Here is a 24,897-nt window from a genome sequence, read left to right as displayed (position 1 = left end):
GGAGGCGGCAGAAAGGAGAAGTGAGCGCCGGCCCCATGACACACTGCCTACTTTATATTTTTTGTGCCTGAGAGAGATGGTTTGGCTTTTGGAATGTGGCCTTCCCTCAATATATACACTGTATAGGAATTAATTACTTTTAGATTCTTAGAATATATCATTAGCATTCAGAATATATTGCAAATATAATTGCTTTTTCTTTAATGATTTAGAATACACTTCAGGATCTTAGAGTGCCTGGGTTTTTTTTTTTAATCAATTTTAAATCAATTTTAGGGTTAATATTAGTGAAGCATATGGAGAATTAAGCAAATGAAAAGTTTCCATGATATCATAGTGCTTTGTGGCTGGAGGTTTATTGTATCAATATACTTCCACTTCATGTAAGAAGCAGCACTATTCAGTTGCTCCTTTAATCTTGAGAGCTCAGAAAACTTAGTTTAAAAAACATAAATTTATTCTTCAGACCTCTTAATTTCAATGCCCAGATATTTTTGTGACGTGAATAGCACATTAAGAAACTATCTCTTTATAATATAGGTGTTTCCCACATCTGTTACTAACTGTACAGGTAAAAAATAAGACATGGGATTATGACAGCCCCAGATTAAAAAGAACATTCTTCCTTTTCAGTGATATGTAAAAACCACAGAAATCATAATGATAATCAGATATTGATTAAAAGGGTAGAGTACTAAATCTGATCTCCCAAATCAGTGCCATCTTCATGATTTGCTATATTCTGTAGTTAATGTTTTAAAGTATTAAATACTTAATGTTTTTCTCTGTATGACTCTATTTTTGCTTACATGAGTTTACTTAAAAGTTTATATTATTGAAATAAATAGACAGTAACTTTAAAATCATATTCCTGACTATTAAAATGAGAATGCTTATCTGTACCCTCTAAAAGTGTAATACCCACTTTGGTTAATAGCAGTCTCCTAGCAGACTCGACCTGTCCCATCCAAGTGTCTGACCTTCTGCAAGTTACCAGCTTCTCCCAGCCTCTGAATTCATTGTGTCTAATGGGGTGATGAGCAGTTGTTGCCTGCCAAATGCTTAGCACTGTGCTTGACATAGTAATCAGTAGAAGGAAGCAACTGCAAGAATGCATTGTTGGGATGATTGTCGTCTTTATTGCTTTTGCTGACAACAGAGCAATACTGCAGATTTGGAAATTAGATAAGTACTTCCTTTCTGCCTCTATAGATAGGGTTCCAGGTAGTGGAAAGAATGGTAGCCCAAAGGGTTAGCAAATTTGATTATATCCTTAGCTCTCTACTAGGCTGTGTAACTTGGTCAGATCTTTTGGCCTCTGTAGGATTTGGTTTCTTCATCAGGCAAATTAGAAGGTTTGATTTTGCTTGATCCCAAGACATCCAGCTCATAGACTGCCATTTTGGTTCTGATTGTAGAATATGGTACATCTGAAGTGTGGAGCATATTTTGTTTGATTGGGTTTTTTAGCTTTTTTACTCTAATAAACACAGGTAATCTGAACAGTTGGTATGGCCCCATTTATTTTTTCATCATGAGTGATTGATGGTCAGCAGGGGTCATGTTAGTAATCCTGGGCCAATTATTAATTGTCTTTGAAGTATGTATATAATTAATAATTATGAGCTATTGAACTTTAGCCCTAGTAAGATTATGTCATAAAACTGAAGATTTTGAAGGATTTTACTGAAAAAAGGAAAATATAAATAAATTCTTTTTATAAATTTTACTAACATTTAAGGTGTATTTAATTGCTAAATAAGGATGGAACCACTTGACTTATTATTGCTATCAATAAAAGAATTTTTGTGAATTTTAGCCACATAGCCTACATTTGAAATAAACTTTTTATCCCTGGCCTACGTGATAGGTATCCTTTCCAGATCTGAGATCCTATAATTTTCCGAATTTCGGTCTCCTAATAAGGTAGATCTAGACTTTGTAGTGATGAAGTTGAAATCAAGGAAGCAAAATAAAATTTTTTGAAAGTTTGTTACAGCTGCTTCTTTAGTTGTTTGTGTATGTAAATGCCGATGTGTGTGTATATGTTAGGGTGGTATGAGCCGATCATTGATTTTTTTTTTCACTTGAGAATATATCTCAGAAATTGTCCCATTGATATAATCTCCTTATTGTTTTGAATAGCTGTACAGTGTTCCATCAAATGGATGATTATCAGGGTTTAACCGGTCTACTTATGGTGGACATTTAGGCCTTTTTCTAATTGCTGCTATTACCCACAATAACGCTCTAATGAATGTCTTGGGCATATGAGATTTGTGCATGTGTTAGTATACCTATAGGTTAAATTACTGGGTTGGAGGATATTTGCATTTGTAGTTTTGGATGTATGCATTTGTAAATAGACCAATTGCTCTTCATGGAGGTTGAACCAGGGTATCCACCAACCAGCAATGAGTGGGTGAGCCTGCATCTACTTGACCTCTCCCCGCCTCTTCCGCAGAGGATCCCTGTCTTCATTACCAAGCAATTTGAATGCTATTATACTACTCTGGCTGTCTTTGGAAAAATGCTAATTAGATGGGTGAGCCTTACTATTTGTGCAGATTTCACAGAGATTGAATCTTACGCCAAAGACCACTTTGTTAACTCTGTGTATTTGCTGAATTAAATGGCTTCACAGTTAAGCATCTTAGAATGTACTCTACGTTACTTCAGAGCACAATTATACCAGTGTAGAAAAACTCCAATTTGAAAATTATCAGCAACTAAAGCCTTCCATGGAGATTCATTCCTATAAGATAATGAAACACTGTACATATTATATAAAAGATTTGGCTATAAACAGAATTATTTGCACTCTTTTTTTTTTTTTTTTTTTTCGTCTTTTCAGGGCCACGGCTGCAGCACACAGAAGTTCCCAGGCTAGGGAGCTACAACTTGTGGCGACACTGGATCCGTAACCCACTGAGCAAAGCCAGTGATTGAATACCTGTCCTCATGGATATTAGTCACATTCTTAACCCTCAGAGCCACAACGGGAACTCTGTACTTCATTTTTCTTAAATTCATAAAGAAAAGGCATTATCAGACTGTTCTGATATTTTCGTGGAAAACTAGTATTGGTAAAATTGGACTCAAAACACAAAAAGTTGTCCTCTTAGTCTGTGCTTCATGACGATTTATTTGATTGTGTATGTGTGGGCACAAACAGAACCTTCAGATCTGAGAGTTAAAGCTGTTGTGTTTTCTTTAAGAAAATAGAGTAGTTTATATTACAGAAAAATGCAGATGTACTCTTTCCCTTCCACATTTAGGGCTTAACTACGTACATTGAGGAAAATGGTAAAGGATATTCAAAACTACTATTTTATCTTTTTCTCTTTGGGCTGCAGCTTGGTGAAAATCATTTCCTGAAGGAACTTATATCTTATTTATTTTTCATGCTAATATACCAATATGACCTTTTCTAAGATTGACTATTGTTCTGTTGTTCTGATAATTGAGAGGTTTTTTTTCTTTTTGACTTATACAGAAGGACTTGACTACTACTTTTTTACGAAGTTTTCCAATTTGAATTTCAAATAACATAGCACCATACAAATTAATTTAGAAGGAAAAATGTTTCCATCATTGACTTGTTAGAAAAGCAATTGTAATGTTGGATATAGTGTTTATGGTGAAGGTACTGGTTAAATCTCAAAGAGTATCCTAATTAATACAAAATCTCTTACACACACTATGATATATGGAATGACTGGCTAGCGAGGATCTGCACAGAGAACTCTACCCAATATTCTGTGATAATCTATATGGGGAAAGAATCTGAAAAATAATCTGAATAGAATAGTTATACATATGTGTACATGTATTACTGAATCACTTTGCTATACTGTAAAAATTATCACATTGTAAATTAACTATACTTCAATAAAAATTTTTAAAAATGAAAAAACTCAGTGTTCTTAAACTAAAAATACAAATTAAAAAGTTATTATTAGACAATTTTTATGTTTTCCTTTTTAGTACATATATTATATTTCAGAGAAAATGTCTGCTTGTAGTTAGAGACTGTTGAGTTTAAAATTGTTCTAGCCTCCTAAGGAAAGCAGTTTGTGGTGTTTTTCAGACAATGGAAAAACAAGCTGAGGCTTTGTTGTGACATATGTCACTCTGTGCTCACCCCTTCCCCACAAATCACTGAAGCTTTTGTAACTACTGGAACCAAGGGAACAAAACCATTTTCACTGAACCATAGCACCCCCTAGCATCCTAATAATTTATGTTTTTAAAATTCAAAGGAACATTTTGTTTATGCTTTTCAAAAAAATCATAATCTAATATGATCTACTATCTCTATATTTTTGTGACTAAGAAGAAACCTTTGAAAGATTCCATAGAAATTATGGGGAATGGAAGGAGACGTCATCCTTTTTGCAAATAATTATTACATTACTTTTCTGTGGCATGCTGGGGTCTGGATGCAAATTTTGAGCTGTGGCTGGACCCCTAACCACAGTGAACAGTGCCACTTTTTCTAGCCAGTTGCCTAACCATGCTTACTTACGTGTTAACAGGTACTTCTCCCGGCAGCTGGTCTGTTACAGTTACAGGATGTGAAGAAGACTTGCTGTGAATTTTTGGAATCTCAGCTTCATCCTGTCAACTGCTTAGGGATCCGAGCTTTTGCTGATATGCACGCATGTACGGATCTCCTCAACAAGGCCAACACCTATGCAGGCAAGTGGACTAGACCTCTGCTGAATTTGAAAGAGGGAAACTCATATCATACTGAGTTCTGATATGATTCTGTAGTGATTCCTGGAAAGTTGTGTCAGGTTTCTGGATCTGGACTTTATAAAAATGCATTTAAATTTATAGTACTACGTAATTGAAGCATGCTCATAGAATTCCAAATTTAAAAAGAAAAAAAAAACTATAGCTGTTATTAGGCCTAAATAATAGTTAGCTAGTTTCATGCAAATACTGAATCCCTATCTATTTTTCTTTCAAATTGTCAAATTAATAGACATGTGAGAAAGTGTTTGCATGTGATAGTCAGTCATTTTATCTCTGTGGCTATTTATACCCTGTGTCCGTGAATACAATCTTGTGGCTTTAAAATCTTCAAAGGAGTGAAATCTCGCTGCCTTTGGGTGGGGTAGAAAAGTTGATTGCAAATATAGGCGCCTCTCCTTGCATTAAACAGTGGTTTCCGGGACCTCCTGCTGGCATCTTCTCCCTGTGGTGAACAGAGGGCTATGGCTATCCATTTGGGGAGAAGAGGTTCTTGTTAAAGATTTGGATGTAGCTGAAGTACAAAAAAAGTAACCTATGATTTATTTTGCTCTGAGTATTTAAGAATTTAAAAAATTCATATTAGGGAGTTCCTGTTGTGGCTCAGCAGGTTAAGAACCCAACATAGTATCCATAATGATGTGTGTTTGATCCCTGGCCTTGCTCAGTGTGTTAAGGATCTGATGTTGCTGCAAGCTGCGGTGTAGACTGCCAGCTACAGCTCCAGTTCAGCCCCTAGCTCAGGAACTTCCATGTGCTGTAGGTGAGACCCTAAAAAGAAAAAAATAGTAATGAAAGTTAAAAATTCATATTAAAAGTGATTAGAGTTTTCTTGTGGCACAGCAGGTCAAGTAAGGATAAGGCATGGTCAATGCAGTAGCTCCTGTCGCTGCTAGGGCGCAAGTTTTATCCACGGCCCAGGAAAATGGGTGTGGCCAAAAATTGCTTATTAGGAAGTTTCTAATTTTTTAAAACCATTTTTCTAGAAGAAAAACCTGGTGGAAGTTATAATCTGCCATCTCTGCCCCATAGCTGTGAGGCCCAGTATGAACAGTTACTTAGAACCTTCCAAGACCAGTGCCCCTTCATAAGCTGTAGGACCCCAACTTCTTACAGCCTTCCAGTACAAGAGTCCCTCATCTAAATGTGCTCCACTGTGCTTTCTCTGATGATGAAGGAAGATTTTGGCACATAGACGCAGGTACGGGGTGTGGGTGTATGTGTGTGTGTGTATGCACGCACGGGCATATATGTGTGCACAGACATCTAACAGGAGAAGGGTGTCTGGAATCCCTATTGCCTTTATCAAAGAAATAGTTGTCCAAGGTGATTAGTTGGGGCAAAGAAAGACACGGTGCTATAGTAAAACATGGTCTGTCCAATAAGTTTGAGCTTTGTAGATTTCTGTGGGGCTGCCTGGTTGGCTACATTATCCTTTATAAAATTGTTTCAGTGGGAAAAGGCGGTCTGAATTCCAGAATGCTTATTTACAGATGAACTTTAGTAACATAACCCTTCTTTAAGTTGGAGAATGCCTATAATATGTAATGATATTCACATAGTCCTTTTGAGTGGGATGAGGTATTTTAAGAAAAACCAAAGACAAATTTGGATTCATTGATGTGTTCCAGTGCAACCAATTTGTTCTTCAGCCAAATGGAAAATATTCCTTCTAAATGCGTAAAATCCATTGCTAGACATGATGCACCTGTTATAACTGATTTATATAAGGAAAATCATGGTGGCCCGTTTATTTTTTTGCATAATTTTTTCTGCATAAGACAATCACTATTTAGTATATTTTTCTCGGGCTTCTAGTTGTCTCATGGTACTCATAAATGTAACTAAATCTTAAAGAGACGGAAGAGGGGCTGGGAAGAGAAGAAATAAAGCAGAATTGGTGCGAAAGATGTCCATAGGTAGTTCACATGATACACTAGAACTCTTAGTTTTACTCATATCAGAACCAGCTCATTTACTATTTTTAGGAGAGAATTAGATTTTATTATTTCTTTCTCATATTTATAATATTAAATTTATTGTCAAATACTACAAAATGTCAACAATTTTCCACCAGAATTAGAACACCTCTACATCTTAGTTTACAGAGTCTTCTTTCTTCTTAATTATGCCAAGAATTTTTTGTGGAAAATTTGTCACTTTGAACAGAATTACAAAGAAAATTGGCTTTTCATTTTTAATGCAGTATATTTTATTTATTTACTTTTTAGGGCTGCAGGTATGACATATGGAAGTTCCCAGACTAGGGGTTGAATTGGAGCTATAGCTGCTGGCCTACACCACAGCCATAGCAACACCAGATCCGAGCCACGTCTGCAGCCTATACCACAGCTCACGGCAACGCCGGATCCTTAACCCACTGAGCGAGGCCAAGAATTGAACCTGCGACCTTATGGATACTAGTCGGGTTTGTTACCACTGAGCCACAACAGGAACTCCCAATGCAGTACATTTTAAATCAGAATCTTGTTTTTAAAAATGTACTGCTTTTATACCATACATCTGAATCTTAAAATTGCTAACGTTTATGTGATGTACGTGACCACTCTGGCTCAGATACTATCCCTGGCCTAGGGAATTTCCCTATGCCACGGGTGCAGCTAAAAAAGAAAAAAAATTGCTCAAGTTTCTTAAGTTTATAAGTAACATTTTATAGCATCTTTCATTGTGAAAAGTTGCAACATATATAAAAAGAAAATAGTACTCATCCCCCAACTTCAAGAATTGTCAATTCATGGATAATCTTGTTTCAACTATCCCCTCTTAACATCTCCCTCTTCTGTTATTATTTTTTATGTGTAAACTGTTTAGTGAAGTCTGTGAACATATAAAAAGTATGCACATCCTGAGTCTACAGCTTGATGAATTTTTGTATCCTCTTGTATTATTTTGAAGCAATTCAGTTTTATTATTTCAGCTACATATTTCATCTTTATAATTTTAAATATAAAATATTACAGTGACCAACTTCATATAATCAAGCTATTTCCATAATTTTGTTGTATTGATAATTAGTTTCAACAAACTTTCTTTTTTTTTTTTTTTTTTTTTGTCTTTTTGTCTTTTTGTCTGTTGTTGTTGCTATTTCTTGGGCCACTCCCGCGGCATATGGAGGTTCCCAGGCTAGGGGTTGAATCGGAGCTATAGCCACCGGCCTACGCCAGAGCCACAGCAACGCGGGATCCGAGCCGCGTCTGCAACCTGCACCACAGCTCACGGCAACGCCGGATCGTTAACCCACTGAGCAAGGGCAGGGACCGAACCCGCAACCTCGTGGTTCCTAGTCGGATTCGTTAACCACTGCGCCACAACGGGAACTCCTCAACAAACTTTCTAAAATAAATAATCCAATATAAAACTAAACTAAAATAGCTCTTCTTCATAGTGAAAACATCAGATTGTTGTTTATAACTCAAGGAAACAGGAGAGTTCCCATTGTGGCTCAGTGGTGACAAACCCAACTAGTATCTGTGAGGACTCAGGTTTGATCCCTGGCCTTGCTTGGTGGGTTAAGGATCCTTTGTTGCCATGAGCTGTGTTGTAGGTCACAGACGTCTTAGATCTGGCATTGCTGTGGCTGTGGTGTAGCCTGACAACTGCAGCTCCAATTTGATCCCTAGCCTGGAAACTTGGGAATTTATATATGCTGTGGGTGTGGCCCTAAAAGACAGGAAAAAAACACAAAAACCCAAACAACAAAAACTTAAGGAAACAGGAGGAGGGGGGCTAACTTAAGGAAACTAACTTAAACTAACTTAAGGAAATAGAAGGTGGGGAGTCAAATTGCTTGTCAGTCCCTCCCTCCTTTATTTTTACATTTCAAGCACTTCATGTGTTTGGAAGCCCTACCCAAACTCCCAAGTTACTTTCAAGTTCAAGTTAGAGCATGTGAATAGACCTAGTAGAGTAAAAGTGTTCCCAGAACAGTGGCAGTAGAGGAAGTAAATATCTTACTTTTCCCCCCTGTCCTAGGTAGTGGGCTAAGTAGGGTCTGTGACAGGCCTGTCTAGGCAAGGAAGAAGGAAAGGAGGAAATAAGGAACAATACACATACACAGGGACATGGGACATAGGTACAGGGAAGGAAGCAGAAGAAGAGGGGCTGAGGAAGGGAGAGAATGGAAAGGGAAGAAAGTTGCATAAACTCTGATCCAACTGTGTGAATGCGCTTCAGAGACTAGAGCACTCCTTATCCTCTAAAAATTCACCAGAAATTCTAGGCATAAGATCTGCTTTTTTCCTTTCTCTTACTGATTAGAAATGAGCTCTTTAGGATTAGTGTAATGAAAGAATTAAGATGTTCCATAGAAATCTCTTCTATGAACTCATGTTTATTTTTCATAATATCAGCATCTTCAGAAAAAGTAAAAATGTGGGAAGCCAAGTGGGGATGGTAGGTCTGAGCAAGGGGGCACAGAGTCCATGCTGCCCATCCTGGTGCCCCCACCTGTGGCTTCAGTCACAGCCCGTCCCCCAGCCCACGCAGCTTCTCTTGGGTTTGTCGTGAGCAGCCTCAAACTGTGGACAGCAGAGGGCCACCAGTCCAGCCAGGTACAATGACCTGTGTATTGAGGCCTGGTGTTCTGCACTGTAGTCAGCCTTTGTTATTCTCTGGAATGATTATTTTCTTAGCTAAAAAGCTGTATGAAATTATTTTTGTGTTATACATAAAAATGAAAATGTTCACACCTACTCCAAGTGTACAGACTTGTTTGGAGAAGGCTGTTTTGTGGACTCTATTTCTTATGTGTTTTGAGTGGTGTCCATACTATACTCATTTCCCAAATCATTAAGGCCTTTGTCTTGAGCATTTTTGCTGGACCTAAGATAGGATATAAAAACTGAACTTAACAATTTAGATGCGTTTTTATAATCCCAGTTAAAGATTCTTCTGGACATTAGATTTTAATTTTAACTGGAAATGTGAATTTTATTTAACCTTCCTTGTTGATAAACAAAAGTTGCCAGTGGTTGGATTGTAAGAATTGCCAACAGATTTTAAGTTTCAGATTCTTAGTGATTCCTACATTTCATCACTCCCCACACTGAAAATTTGAGAAGCTACTTAATATGGGTTCTGACTGACCTTTGGGGAAATTCTTAATATCATTTTCAAGCCTGTATGCTAGCTGAAGCTCTGGGCTTGGTAAACTCCTGGCATTCCTCAGTAACAGGCTGCCTATGAAGAAGTCCTCTGCTTCAGTCACTGACATGCTTTCTGTTTATTTTCCATTCTCTTCTTGCTCTGAACCCTATTGGTTTATACATCCTAGCCTATCCAGTCACCCCATCCTTCCCTTTTTTTAGCCTTTCCAGTATGTTTGTACAGTGATCAAACATTTTCACATGCCCAGCTGTTTTCACGTGTGTCCCCTCTCCCTTTGTCATTAATGAAACTTTGCCTTTTCCTTTACTTGCATGTTGGGGACAAACTTTTTTAAGGGACACTTCCCCTGACTCACCCGGGAGGTGGGTAGAAGGATTGACTTCCAGGCTGTTGTGCCCTGGCTGCTTGTCGGTCTTAAGTATTCTCTCTGCAGCCCATTCTCTCTCTAGGCCTCCAGGCATTCGTCTGACACTTAGATTGCCTTTTCCCTCTGTGCTTTGTTTCTCTTGCTATCAGCAACTTCAAAGTCTATACTGTTGGCTCCCTTGAGACTCCTTCTTCCTACCTCCTTATGACCACTCTCTTCCCTCCGTAAACCCATTTGCTACCTTAGAACACAACTGCTGAACCTTGTTGGTATTTGGAACTGTTAAGGTTCACCCTTTGTACTGACCAATATTCATGCCTTTGTGTGCTCCTATACTTCCTTGTAAATCTGTGCTGTCTGGTCCCAGTTCTCCCAGTCATCTCTTGGCTGCCTAGGTTAAACCCAGTGATAAATCCTTGCAAAGCCATTCTCTTTATGTGCTTGGTATTGCCCAAACTGCTGTGGGTGATTATAGGCTCAATATGGATTAACCCTTGCTTACAAGGAGCTTATAGACCAATAATAGTCCGTCCACTCAACCCAGACTTAGTATATCGAGATTACGCCTTATTCTCTGAAAGCTGGTTCCATAACATTTTCTTCTGCGTTCAGTTTACTTCAATCATTTACCCACCCTTCTATAATTTTAGCTAGAAATCACTGCTTGGGGTAAACATCTGTCAAAATAAAATAAGATCATGATTTTGAAAGCTGACCTCCTGAAAGAAACTGGAGACAGTGGTTTTAATGGTGGTATCACCAACCTTGACTTTGTGCATACTGAATAATATATGCTGATTATTCAAGTGTCTATTGTGATGTTAATTTACTGATATGGAAGATCTTGTGGAGAACAATGAAAGTATTTGATGTACACCACTTCTTGATTGAATTCATGCTGACTTAACTGACACTTAAAAGAATTAGTCATTTTTGTATTCTTACACTCATTGTGGTCCTCACTTTTGTTCTGGTAAACTGTGTGCAGTCTCTCTGTTCTGCTTTGTTTGACAGTTTTTCTAGCTGAGATAAATTAGCTGTTTTCAGGGAATTTTTTTTTCCCTGGAGACTAATAATATTCAAGATGAAAGATTCAAAGTATTAGCACTAGTTGGGAAGCTTAGCAGTTATCTAGTCTAACACTTTCATTTTATTAATTAAGAAAATGAAGAGTAGAGATACCTTTATATTCCCCCCCCAAATACTTTGCCTCTCAGAGGTAAGCTGTATTTGGATCTAAAATACTGTTTTTAATCCATGCACTTAACCTCACTTCTCAGATGCAATTCTTCACTATATGGAGTATAGAGAAAGATGTGGGAATTTATAAACCATGGGAGGCAAATTTGGGAGAATATAATGCTCTCTGTAAAGGAATTTCATGGGAGGAAGAGATTAATTGTGTTCTGTGGTGGGCATAAGTAGCGTCAGTGTAACAAAATAAGGAGAAAGATTTTAGTGCAGCATGGAGAAGAACCTTCACTTACAGTAAGTACTCAAGGATGATGTGTCTGCTTTGCTCTCTGCTGATGTGTGCAAACCATAGCCAGGTATCCACTGAATAGGAACCTCCAGGTGACTCTTCTATATAAAAGTTGTGGCCAAATTACATTTCAGATGCCTTACACCGTTAAATCTTATGATTTCCGGTGTCACTACTGAGAACAATTCTGAGGATTTTGGAAACAGTTAAATTTAGGAGTTAAAGAGGAGGAGGAGGAAAAGGGAAGTTGTTATTCAGTATAAAGTTTTAGATTTTACAGTGTAAGTATACTTAACACTGCTGAACTGTATACTTAAAAATGGTTATATTGGTAAATTTTTTTATGTTTTTACCACAATAAAAAAAAAGGTGTGGGGGGGTGAGGAATCAACTGTGACTGAGAATTTATTTAGCCTTGGGGTCAGTGTGGATAATAGAGCCATTAAGACCCAGAAGAAATGAGTTCCCATCATGGCTCAGTGGTTAACGAATCTGACTAGGAACCATGAGGTTGCGGGTTCGATCCCTGGCCTTGCTCAGTGGGTTAACGATCCGGCATTGCCATGAGCTGTGGTATAGGCTGCAGACGCGGCTCAGATCCTGCGTTGCTGTGGCTCTGGCGTAGGCCAGCAGCTACAGCTCCAATTAGACCCCTAGCCTGGGAACCTCCATATGCCACGGGAGCAGCTCTAGAAAAGGCAAAAAGACAAAAGAAAAAAAAAAAAAAGGCCCAGAAGAAACACAGGAGGTAAGGCAGGTGCCAGGAGGAAGGTGTAGGTGGTATTAGTCTTGATTGCTCAAGAGATGACTACCAGTGGAGTGCAGTACTAATTTAGAGTATCTCAGACCGGGCAAAATTTAAGCAGTGGCTAAAGACAGCTTAGCCAGCAGAAGATGTTGATTTTTTTGAGGAGCTAATCAGCAGACTCAGCCAGAGAATCTTTGTTGAGCATCAGACCAAGAGATGAACCAAACTCATCAATGAAAAGATGCATGATGATTGAAAAGTCAAGCCACAAAACTCAGAACAGGCCAAAGTAAGTAACCAATGTGAGTTTTAGAGGACTGCTGGTATGTGTTGCTGGTACATGGGTTGGGGTCGAATCTGTTTAAAAGTGGGCCAGAGGCTGTGATGTGAGTACATCAATTTGTGTGGAGTATTAAGATCTGCCCTAAAGAACTTTGGTATGAAGGCCAGCAAGGTAGGGCAGTGGCCCAAGTTTGGGAGGATAGCAGATGTTTGTTTGCTGAAGTCAAGATGATAAAATGCATTAACTCCCTGAGTAGAGCCAATCTAATTACACCAGCACTTGATAATCTGTTCTTTCTCTCTGAACTAACCCCATAACTGCAATGGGGCATGATTCCCAGTAGTGTGGACTATGTCATGAATATGCCATTTACTCAGTGGCACAGTAAAGCAGTAGAGGTAAATCACTAATGCCACAGTGCAAGCTGTGTGGTATAAACAGTGTAATCTGTCAGCATGTGGGGTAGAGGACTGGAAGAGTAGGTGAAGTTAGTAACAGTGAAAACTAGGGTAGTAAAGATGAAGAGAAGGTTGTAGATCCAGGAACTAAGCCTTGATGTGAACACACAGACCTTCTAGGCCCCTTTGGGGTATGCTCCTGGACCCCACCGCTCCCACAAAGTCACTTTTCATTTGTGGAGGGATAGAGAATATTTGTGGCATTAGGAGGGAAGGCAAGAATGCAAGATGTCTTAGGCCCATGACCAAAACATGTTTTTAACCATGTTAAAACATTAGCAATTGAAAATTTTAAAACAAAGAAATTAACAAAACATCCCCAAACTAAATAAGCCTAAGTAGTTTCTGTCCCCAGTGAGAAAGAAAAGTGTTGAGTCAGTATTTCTTTTAAGTGACCATACTACCCAAGACAATCTACAGATTCAGTGCAATCCCTATCAAAATACTTAGGGGATTTTTCACACAACTAGAACAAATAATTTTAAAATCCTATTCTTGCATTTGTTGTCATAGATTAATTAACCATGGGTGCATGGGTTTACTTCTGGGTTCTCTGTCCTGTTCCATTGATCTTTATTTCTGTTTTTGTGCCACTACCATGCTGTTTTGATTACTGTAGCTTTATAGCATAGTCTGAAGTCAGGGAGAGTGATTTCTCCAGCTCTGTTCTTCTTTCTCCACACTGCTTTGGCTATTCAGGATCTTTTGTGTTTCCATATAAATTTTAAAATTATTTGTTCTAGTTGTGTGAAAAATTTCCTTGGTATTTTGACAGGGATTGCATTGAATCTGTAGATTGCCTTAGGTAATATGGTCACTTAAAGAAATATTGACTCTTAACACAACATTCTGAATCAACTATACTTGAGTAAAACATTAAAAAAAGATTCTTCCAATCCAAGAACATGATACATCTTTCCATCCATTTGTATCATCTTTCATGTTTTTCATCAGTGTCTTACATTTTTCCAAGTACAAGGTCTTTTACCTCCTTGTCTTTTCCAAACATAATATTATAAGACCAGAAATCTACGAGAAGAAAATTGCAAAAAAACACAAATTTGGAGGCTAAACAATATTAAACCAGACAATCAGTGGATCACTGAAGGAATCAAAGAGGAACTCAAGAAATACCTTGAGACAAATGAAAACGCAAACATGACAATCCAAAACCTGTGGGACATAGTAAAAGCTGCTCTAAGAGGGAAGTTTATAGTGATACAAGCCTACCTCAGCAAATAAGAAAAATCTCAAATAGACAACCTAACCTTACACCTAAAGGAACTAGATAAAGAAGAAGAAACAAAACCCAAAGTTAGTGGAAGGAAAGAAATGATAAATATCAAAGTAGAAGTGAAATTGAAGCTTTAAAAAAAAATGGAAAAGAAAGGTCTTTGAAACTAAAAGCTGGTTCTTTGTGAAGATAAACAACTTTAGTCAGACTCATCAAGAAAAAAAGAGAGAGGGCCCAAATCAATAAAATCAGGAATGTAAAAAGTTAAAATCACCACCACAGAAATACATAGGGTCATAAGAGCAACTATTACACCATGATCAACTATACACCAATAAAATGGACAACCTAGAAGAAATGGACAAGTTCTTAGAAAGTAGTATCTCCAATACTGAACCAGAAAGAAATAGAAAATATTAACAGACTAATTACCAATAATAAAACTGAATCAGATAATTTAACCCCCACCCCAAAAAAAGTCCAGGTCCAGATGGCTTCACAGGTCAATTACATCAAACACCTGTCCTTCTAAAACTGTTCCCAAAAAAACTGCAAAAGAAGGAATGCTTCCAAACTGATTATGAGGCCAGTACCATCACCTAATACCAAAACCAAAGATATCACAGAAATGAAAATTATCGGCCTATGTAAGTGATGAACATAGATGCAGAAATCCTTTACAAAATACTGGCAAGTCAGATACAATAATATAGTAAAAGGATCATAGTTCATGATCAAGTAGGATTTATCCCAAGGATTTTTCAGTATCCACAAAGCAATTAATGTGATACACCACATTAACAAACTGAAGGATAAAAACAATATGATCATCTCAATAGATGCAAAAAAAGCTTTTGATAAAGTTTAAGATCCATTGGTGATAAAAACTCTCTAAATGTGGGCAAAGCGGGAACATACCTCAACGTAATAAAGGCCCTATATGATAAACCTACAGATAATGTTATACTGAGTACTGAAAAGCTGGAAAACATTTCCTCTAATATCAGGAACAAGGATGTACACACACCACTTTTATTCAACGTAGTTTTAGAAGTCCTAGCTTACATCAGTCAGAGAAGAAAAAGATAAAAAGGAATCTAAATTGGAAAGAAAGTGGTAAAAATGTCTCTGTTTGCAGATGACATAATACTATACATAGAAAATCCTTAAGACCCCAAGCTCATGGATGAACTTGGTAAAGTTGCAGAATACAAAATTAATGCAGAGAAATCTTTTGTTTCTGTATACTGACAACCAAGTATCAGAAAGAATAATTAAGAAAGCAATCCCATTTTCCATCTCATCAAAAAGAATGGATGCTACTTTGAATGTTTTTAGTGTGATACTGAGTGAGTTGGTTAAAACGTTAAGGTTGGTAGGATCATGCAGAGCAAGCATGGGCTGATGAGAAGCAATAGGAACTGTAGGTGGAGGCATCAGAACATACAAAATAGCAGACAGTGGGCAATGTTGAGTGTAAGCCATTCTGGAATTAGAGTTGGGCCAGGGATTGTAGCCCTGGGATATTCATGAGCCTTGCTGACCTGTGGGATGAAGTCAAGCCACATAAATTGTATGAGTTGTTTAAGGTAAGTGGGTAAAATCTTCAGGTTTCATGGGAAGGATCAGTAAGTGCTCAATCAAGTTAGATGGTATTAAATCAAGAATATTATTCACAGGACAAACTTGTGTAACCAAAGCATTTCAAAGTGTCATTGGTGCCTGATAGTGTCTTCCAGTGACTGAGCCAGACATCTGGGATATCTGGGTGTCTGTTAGAGCAAGTCTTACTGAACTGCTTGTCTGTTAATATAGCAGAATATTTGAAGATCCATACTGTTGATATAGAGAGGAAGGGCAGGTTTTACAGTGAAATAATTTACTCCTGATGTTGCCCACCACTGCCCTCCACGTTCAGTAATGCTCACATAGTTCCAAACCCTTTCCAAAGAAAACTAAATATGGAGGGGTGAACATTAGATACCAATACCAAGAGATTTTACTAAGGAGAGGTTATTCAGGTAGAAAGTAGATGTGTGTGAAAGTTGGAACCCTTTAAAAATATGGAAATGTTCTTTCTCTACTTTTTGTTTGAGGGTAGTGTTTTGGTGCTTAGTGATGGGAGTGGGGTTCATTTGTTTGAATAATAGCTATGCTGTGGTTTTGGCAATAGAGTCATCCCTGTGTGTCCTTGGGGGACCGGTTCCAGGAGCCCTGATGATACTAACATCCCTCTATGCTCCAGTCCCCTGTATAACATGCCATATGATGAACACAGGTTTTGCAGCCTAGGATATGGGAGAGCCAGCCATACAGTTGTAGTAGTTAACACTTTCCTTGCTCTCTTAACCTCCTTTGATCACTAGTAAAGAGTACACAATGAATTTAGAACCCAAACTTGACTTTGCATAGACTTCACTAATGCCATTACTTCTAAATTTATGTAATTATTTTTTAAAAGACCCTATCTTTAGCAAGTCCATTTTTCCAATTGATGATGCAGAGACTTGGGTAATTTGCATAGTCATGATATAGAAAAGTTATGTTGTCTCTGTTGTGTTTATCACTAGAGATTTTCTCCCCCATGGAAAGTATACGGAGGCCAGCAATCTCTTTCTTTGATTCAGGTTTTAAATAAAAGAAACATGGTATAAAACCCTTAGAGACATATGTTTGGAAGTGAAACTATTTTATGACTAGAAAAAATAAGTTTATACTGATGTCTTTTATTCAGTAGCTACTATGTACTTATATTTGAATTTCCAAGTTACTGTCATAAATATCCTTACATTTATATGCTGTTTGCCAGATTTTCACTAAATTGAATTTATTTCTCTATTTTGGAACTTAAAATACAAAGAATATATGCTTTTCTTATGTTCATTCTATAAAAAGCAGGTCCAACAATTGGAAAAAATTTTGCCTTATTTCTTATGTATAAAAAGTTTTGAAATAATTTTTAATGTAAACTTCTTGTGAGGTCAGGAAATAGTAGGATCATATTTCAGATGTAGAAAGGAAGGGACCTTTATAATTAATCATGATGGTTTATTAAAATCTATAACCCCAAAGAAGACATATAGATGGCCAACAGGCACATGAAAAAATGTTCTACATCACTAATTATTAGAGAAATGCAAATCAAAACTACAATGAGGTACCACCTAAAACCAGTCAGAATGGCCATCATTAGTAAGTCTACAAATAACAAATGCTGGAGAGGGGGTGGAGAAAAGGGAACCCTCTTACACTGTTGGTGGGAATGTAAATTTACAATTTACTGGAAAACAGTATGGAGGTACCTCAGAAAACTAAATGTAGAACCTACCATATTATCCAGCAATCCCATTCTTGGGCATATATCCGGATAAAACTTTCCTTCAAAAAGATACATGCACGCCAATGTTCATAGTAGCACTATTCACAATAGCCAAGACATGGAAACAACCCAAATGTCCATCAACAGATGATTAGATTAGGAAGATGTGGTATATATACACAATGGAATACCGCTCAACCATAAAAAGAACAAAATAGTGTCATTTGCAGTAACATGGATGGAACTAGAGATTCTCATACTAAGTGAAGTAAGTCTGAAAGAGAATGAAAAATACCATGTGGTATCACTTATATGTGGAATCTAAAGTATGGCACAAAAGAACCTATCTACGGAACAGAAACAAACTCATGGACATGGAGGGTAGTCAGACTTGTGGTTGCCAAGTGGCGGGGGGGGAGTGGAATGGACAGTGAGTTTGGGGTTAGTAGATATAAACTGTTGTATTTGGAGTGAATAGGCAATGAAGTCCTGCTGTATAGCACAGGGAACTATATCCAGTCACTTGTGATGGAACATGATGGAAGATCTTATGAGATAAAGAATGTATATAAATGTATAGCTGGGTCAATTTGCTATACAGCAGAAATTGACAGAATATTATAAATTAACAATAATAAAATTTAAAAAATGAAAAACCAATTAAAAAAATCTGTAACCTTATCAAAGAATCCCCCACTAGGTTTTGAAGTACTATTGTGAAGTAATACTGTGTTATGAGGATTAGATACTTCTTAGAAATGGGTATTTAATTTTAATCCTCAGTTTATAGTTTTTCAAAACCAGTTTTTCCAGTTTGACTTTTGATTCATTACAAGTTAATCATTCATATTGTTCTTTATTAGTGCATTCTTTTCTAGTAATCTTTATTTGTTAGAGCAGCTGCAGGTTTATAGGCAAATTGAGTGGACAGTGCAGAGAGTTCCTCCTGTATCCTCCCTTTCCATACGGTTTCTGCTGTTAGCATCTCGCATTGGTGTGTGGTACATTTGTTACAGATAGTCAGCCAATATTGATACCTTTTGTTGTTGTTGTTGTTGTTTTGCTTTTTAGGGCCGCACCCGTGGCATAAGGAGGTTCCCAGGCTAGGGGCCCAATCAGAGCTATAGCTACCAGCCTACACCACAACCACAGCACTGCCAGATCTGAGCTGCATCTGTGGCCTGCACCACAGCTCACGGCAATGCCAGATCCTTAACCACTGAGCGAGGTCAGGAATCAAACCCACAATCTCATGGTTCCTAGTCGGATTCGTTTCCACTTTGCCACAACGGGAACTCCTGATACATTATTAACTGAAGACCATAGTATATGTTAGAGTTTGTTTAGGCTGTGTATTCTATGGGTTTTGACCGGTGTATTATGACCTGTATCCACCATTATCTTCAAGATCAGAAGCCCTTTCCTCACCTGTGTCCAGTGTACTAATAAGCCATCAAAGGGATTCTTGATTTTTCTTAGAGTGTCTTCAGTCTCTAGCATTTCCTTTTGCTTTTTTCTCAGAATTTCCTTCTGTTCACACTGATCATCTGCTTTTGCATGCTGTCTGCTTCATCCTGTTAGAACCTTTAGTGTGTTTCTCATAGTGGTTTTAAACTTCCAGTCTGATAAACCTAACATTGCTACCACATCCAGTTCTGGCACTTGCTCTGTCTCTTCAGGTTGTCTTTTTGGCCTTTTGGAATGCCTTATAATTTCTTCCTGATAATCAGGCGTAATGTACCAGTGAAAGAAACTATTGCGAACAGGCCTCTGGTGACGTGGTGGTGAGATGCGAGGAGAGAAGCCTTGTCCAGTGCTTGGGTAGGGCTGAGTGTATTCATGATCCTCTGGCTCTGCATGGGAACTTCATGAGTGCTTCTCGGCTTCCTTCTCCTTCCTCAGATGGGACAAGATGGTTGGAGCAGGGTAGGGTTGGATGTGCTCCTTCCTCAGGGTTGATGAGGCTCTGCTTAACCAGTTTCTCCTGAGGACAGGCCTGGTTAAGAACAGGTTACTTTAGGAGTTTTAGATTATTTCACTTTTCCTTCCCACACCAGAAGCCAGAGGGGCGTTATCTCAGATATTTCCTGTGGAAACTGGTCAGCTCCTGGAGGTAAATCTCATGATATTGTGGGGATCTCTCTGTGACTGGGTCCCCCTGGGGTTTTTAATTCTCAGAGTCGCTTACTCTGAGATTTTATTATCCTAGCACTGGTTCCACTTGTAAGGCTTGGCTTGAATAAGCTGCAGCCTCCTGGCTTGTCCTGTTGATCTCTTCAATCTTGGCAGCATTGATTGCCCTGTGTTCTCTCAAAGGGAAGCAAACAAATCCTTTTTATGGTACATTGAAACACGTATTTGAAATGAATCTTATTTCACCATAGAAAAGCCTTTTCCAAAAAAAAATTACTGTTAGAATACAGTTAAGTGTAAAGACCTAGAAAATACCTAGGATTCCTGCCAGATTTTTACTTTAGAACACAGGACTCACAATACAATAAATGCTAAATTGTTGAATCCTTACTCTTTACCAAACACGGTTCTAGGTGCTTACAAACCATTAATTGATTTAATCCTCACAGCAATCTTGTCAGATAAGGTATTTTTATTATCCCCATTTTATAGATGAGGAAACCAAGGCTTGGAGAAATTACAAACTTGCCCAAGGTTTTACACAGAGCTGGGATTTGACTGCCACATTTCCTCATGAGCTCACACTTTGAAATGAGAGGTGGATTTGGAAGAAAGGATACTTGGTGAATGATTAAGTTGTTTGTTTGTTTTTTTTTTTAAGTTTTAAAGTCACTGATTACACTAATAGTCCCACCCCCTTGGGAGAGTGGATATATTTGTGAAATCACAGAAAGGGTTTCTTTCTTTAAGTGTTTTAAGAATTACTAATTTCACTGGTAGTCCCCAAGTCAACTGCTTTCATAGACTTCAGACTTATTTATATAATAAAACAATTTTTTTAAATGGTGGTCATATATTCAGACTGACCAACATCTAAGATTTCTTTGGTCTTTAATTTTCAAATAAAGCCCCTTCTTCTCCTTACCCCATTCCGTTCTAAAGCCCTCTAATGTTTTATGTGATACATTCAAGTATGTGAATGTACTTTATCTGATTTATGTAATCAAAAGGTTTTATGAATTTCAGTGCCGATAGTCTTACCAGATAAGGAATAGGTAGAAGTTGAATATTACCACCTTATAAAACAGAAGCGATTCACCTGAGTGTACACTAAGGTCACCTTCCTACCCTTGCTTCTGCCTAGTCCTCACTTTGCAGGTGAATTTACTTGGGTTTGTCTTGTTCTTGCCATGAGGAAGCTCACTTGATTTTCTCATGCATAGGTTAAACTAAGAAAAACGTCTTTTAGAAGTAGTTTGAAACTGTGATAATGGAATGTTGGCCTTAATGGATTTTCTTTGTGACCTCCAAACAGAGCAACATTTTGCCGATGTTGTACTTAGTGAAGAATTTCTCAACCTTGGCATTGAACAGGTGTGCAGCTTAATCTCAAGTGACAAACTCACCATTTCCTCAGAAGAGAAAGTAAGTGTATTTTCTTTTTCTCAGTGTATAGTGATACAGTATTCTTTCCTTTCTTTTGCTTTGTTTTTGTAACTTTGGGATCCTATGTGTGTAGTGACAGCCAGTGATCTTTGGTCTGGAAGTTAAACTCAGTTAGTCCACTTATTAATTGTGTAAGTGACTTTGTATCCTCTCTCCTTAGAAGCTTTCCTAAATTGTTAGACACCAGAATTTTGTACTTGACCCTGTGAGTATGAACTTGCACATATTAAACAATCTGAAACAAAGGGCCTTTTGGGAAATGGGTTTCTTCCCACTTCTAGATACCTGGAAGAACTGTGATCTAAACACAGTTTTCTCAGTCCAAAGTAATTTCACCACCACGTGAGTTGGAAGAAGTCACCCAGGTGGCAAAGTTTAGCTAGTTCCAGACTGAACCTCTTCCTTTAGATTGGCCCCTGCAGCTCCTACCACACCCTCCCCGTGCTTCCTAGTTCCCTTCCAGAGCCTTGTGCAGCTGTGTCTAGCCTCCATCTCTACATTTAGGGTTGCCTGTGTCAGCCACTTGACATATTACTGGAGGGAGAAGGTTTTATTCTTTGGGTGGATTTTTCAGCTCATGGGAATCAAGGCACAAACTCTTATGAACATGCTGCATTTGGAGGAAGTGAATCTTGAGCTTTTCCTTTGTGTGCTTTAATTTATTTATTTTGTTTTTTAGGTCCACACCTGCAGCATATGGAAGTTCCCAGGCTAGAGGTTGAATCAGAGCTGCAGCTGCAGGCCTGCACTACAGCTCACGGCAACACCAGATCCTTAACCCACTGAGCAAGGCCAGGGATCAAACTCGCATCCTCATGGATACTAGTTGGGTTCTTAATCTCTCAGCCACAATGGAACTCCTGTGCGCTTTGCATTTAAAGTTGTTTAAACTTTATTTCTCTTCCTCAAGGATATTCATCCTGGTTGGGGACAAAAAGATTCATTTTCTGTAATATTTATTATATGAAAAAATATGTGAAAGTAATTGTGAGATGTATAATCTTAGTACCCCAGAAATATAGAGGAAGAAGACACTACTATTCATGTTTAATAGACATGTGTTGAGTGCATGCTAGATAACAGGGACTGCCATGGGATCCTAGAAAAGATAAGGTTGAGAAAATAAAATTCTTAACCCATGGCTAGAGGGACAACCAGTGGAATAGTAAATGAACACATAATGCTTTAGAGGGTCCAGCAGGACACCTGTTCATTCTTTACATAAAGATGGGAGTTCAGCATGGCTCAGATGTATGATCCAAATTTTTAAAAGTGAGTATGAGTTTGCCAGGGAAATAGGGATGGGTTGGAATGGGAAGAGCAGTCCAGGTAGAGGGAAGAGATGTTATAAGTGCCAAGAGGTGTGAAAGAATGATTGCATTCATTTGGTTCAGTACAATTAGAGTTTAAAGTGTATTTAGCAGAGTGTAGGAGATAAGATGTGGAGATGACTCAAAATACCTTCTTAGCCATATTAAAGAAAAAAATTGACTTTATCCTAGTGATGAAGAGCCTCTGAAATGTTGTAAACACTAGAAGAATGTCCTGATAATGCCTTCCCTGTAGAAATGTCACAGAGGCTATTCTGGTTTTCTATGGCTGCATAACAACCACCCCAAAATACAGTGATGCAAAACTATTACCATTTTGTTATGCTCACACTCTGTGGGCAGAATTCCTGTGGGGCACATAGGGACAGCTTGTTTCTGCTCTGCAGGGCTGGGGCTTCACGGGGTTGGCTTGACAGATGGCATGGTCCTGCTGGAGCCATATACCTGAGGCTTCATTCCTTCTGCTCATGGCATTTAGTGGGTCCAAACACCCAGGATGGTTCCTTACTCACCTGTCTGGCTCCTGGGCTATGAGATGATTGGTATCTCTTCTCTCCCTCCCCTCTCACTTTCCTCTCTGTAACCAGCTTGGGTCTCTCATAACATACTCTGTCCAGTAGTCAGACTTCCTCCAAATGAATATTTCAAGAGATTAGAGCAGAAACTGAAGGTGTCTTATGACCCAGCTTCAGAAGCCCTGCAGGCTGCCTCCACAACCTTCTCCTGGTTATACAGGCCAACTCGGATGACTGTGGGTGGTTACCACATAAAGTGTGGTTACTGGAGAAGTGGTTTATAGGGACCATTTTTGGAGACTAGCTCTCAAGTGATGCTGTGCAGAATAGACAAAAAGTGGGGTGAGAGTCAGATAAGAGGGTGTCGAAGTTACCAGTGAGCAATAGAAGTGACATAAGATGGTAGAAACGGGTGGAGAAGAGAGGGCAGAGCTGAGAACTAGTTAGCAGATAGAATTGACAGCATGGTCTTTATGTCTAGTTTCTAGCACGAAGAGGTACTTGTTGACTGAATGAATTAAAGAGGCATGTTAATTATAATGTAGATTATTTTTAGTTTCTCCTATTCCCACATCAAAATAACCTATTTTTACTCCCAGTCATCAGACATTTTCTACAAGCCTTTAAAAATAATTGGGTTATAATATATTCATCAGTCTGGAAGGAAATTCTATAGTCAAATATTGTCTTCAGATTAGCTTATTAGCTTTCTCATAGGTATATGTTGTAATGCCTTTATTATTTTAATTTTCTTAATTAAAAGTATATTCTACTATTATGACAAAAGAGTCAGTCTATTTTGAAGATCCTTGATTTAGAAGTATATGGTCCAACATTTGTTTGTAAACCAGAAGAAAAAGCCAAAAAATGAATTGCTGATAAGAGTACATGATTTTCATTCCAGACATCACTGCTTTATTATTTGGGGAGCTTTATTCAAATGGGACTTGAGATTTAAATCTAAGTAGAACCAGATCCAATTTGGAAAGGTGTCAGCAGTGATTTAGGTCATATATTATCAAATTATCTCTGCTACCACTCAAGTTCAAGAAAATTAAATAAGGCACTTGGAGAGATACTTAGGAAATACCAAGGAAAAAGTACTCACTAAATATATAAAAGAACTAAAAGTCCTTTTGAAAGTACCTACTAAATTAAAAGTAGATCTGTCCTGTGATCCAGCAATCCCACTTTTGGCTATTTATCCAAAGGAAATAAAAAGCATCTTGAGGAGATACCTGTCATGTTGGCTGCAGCATTTTCCACAGTAACCAAGATACGGAATCAGCCTGTGTGTCCATCCGTGGATGAGGGGTCAGAGAAGTGGTGTATACACACAATGGAATATTATTCAATCACAAAAATGAGGAAATCTTGCCTTTCGTGACAATGTGGATGGATCTTGAGGGCATTATGCTAAGTGAATAAGTCAGGCAAAGAAATACTGTATGATCTCAGCTGTGTACAGGCTCTAAATAAGTTGAACTCATAGAAAGAATTGAGTGGTGGTTACCAAGGGCTGGGAGTAGGGGAATTGGGGAGATGTTGGTCCAAGGGTACAAACTTCTAGTTATAATATGAATAACTTTAGAGACCTAATGTATATCATGGTGACTGTAATTAACAATACTGTTATATACTTGAAAGTTACTTAGAGTATCTCTTAAATGTTTTCAACTCAAAAAAGAAATGATA

The 24,897-nt window shown here is 38.0% G+C and overlaps 1 protein-coding gene across 4 annotated transcripts in view; it reads left to right on the top strand.

The window, feature by feature from the left end:
- The window catches only part of KLHL2 (kelch like family member 2), a 121,626-nt gene that overhangs the window by 71,602 nt on the left and 25,127 nt on the right, over nt 1-24,897 (top strand). For all 4 annotated transcript variants that reach the window (XM_084973896.1, XM_084973894.1, XM_084973895.1 and 1 more), the window contains 2 exons: nt 4,539-4,701; nt 21,226-21,335. In XM_084973896.1, the coding sequence (XP_084830022.1) occupies nt 4,539-4,701; nt 21,226-21,335 (273 nt within the window). The remainder of the gene's footprint in view (nt 1-4,538; nt 4,702-21,225; nt 21,336-24,897) is intronic.

The sequence above is a fragment of the Sus scrofa genome, chromosome 8 (genome assembly GCF_054392235.1).
Source record: "Sus scrofa isolate SSC_HxYL_T2T_F1_AM1 chromosome 8, Sscrofa_HxYL_maternal_Yorkshire_Landrace_v2.0, whole genome shotgun sequence".
NCBI classification, from domain to species: Eukaryota; Metazoa; Chordata; class Mammalia; order Artiodactyla; family Suidae; genus Sus; species Sus scrofa.
The sequence above is the reverse complement of the archived record's forward strand: the minus strand, read 5'-3'. Positions and strand labels throughout refer to the sequence as shown.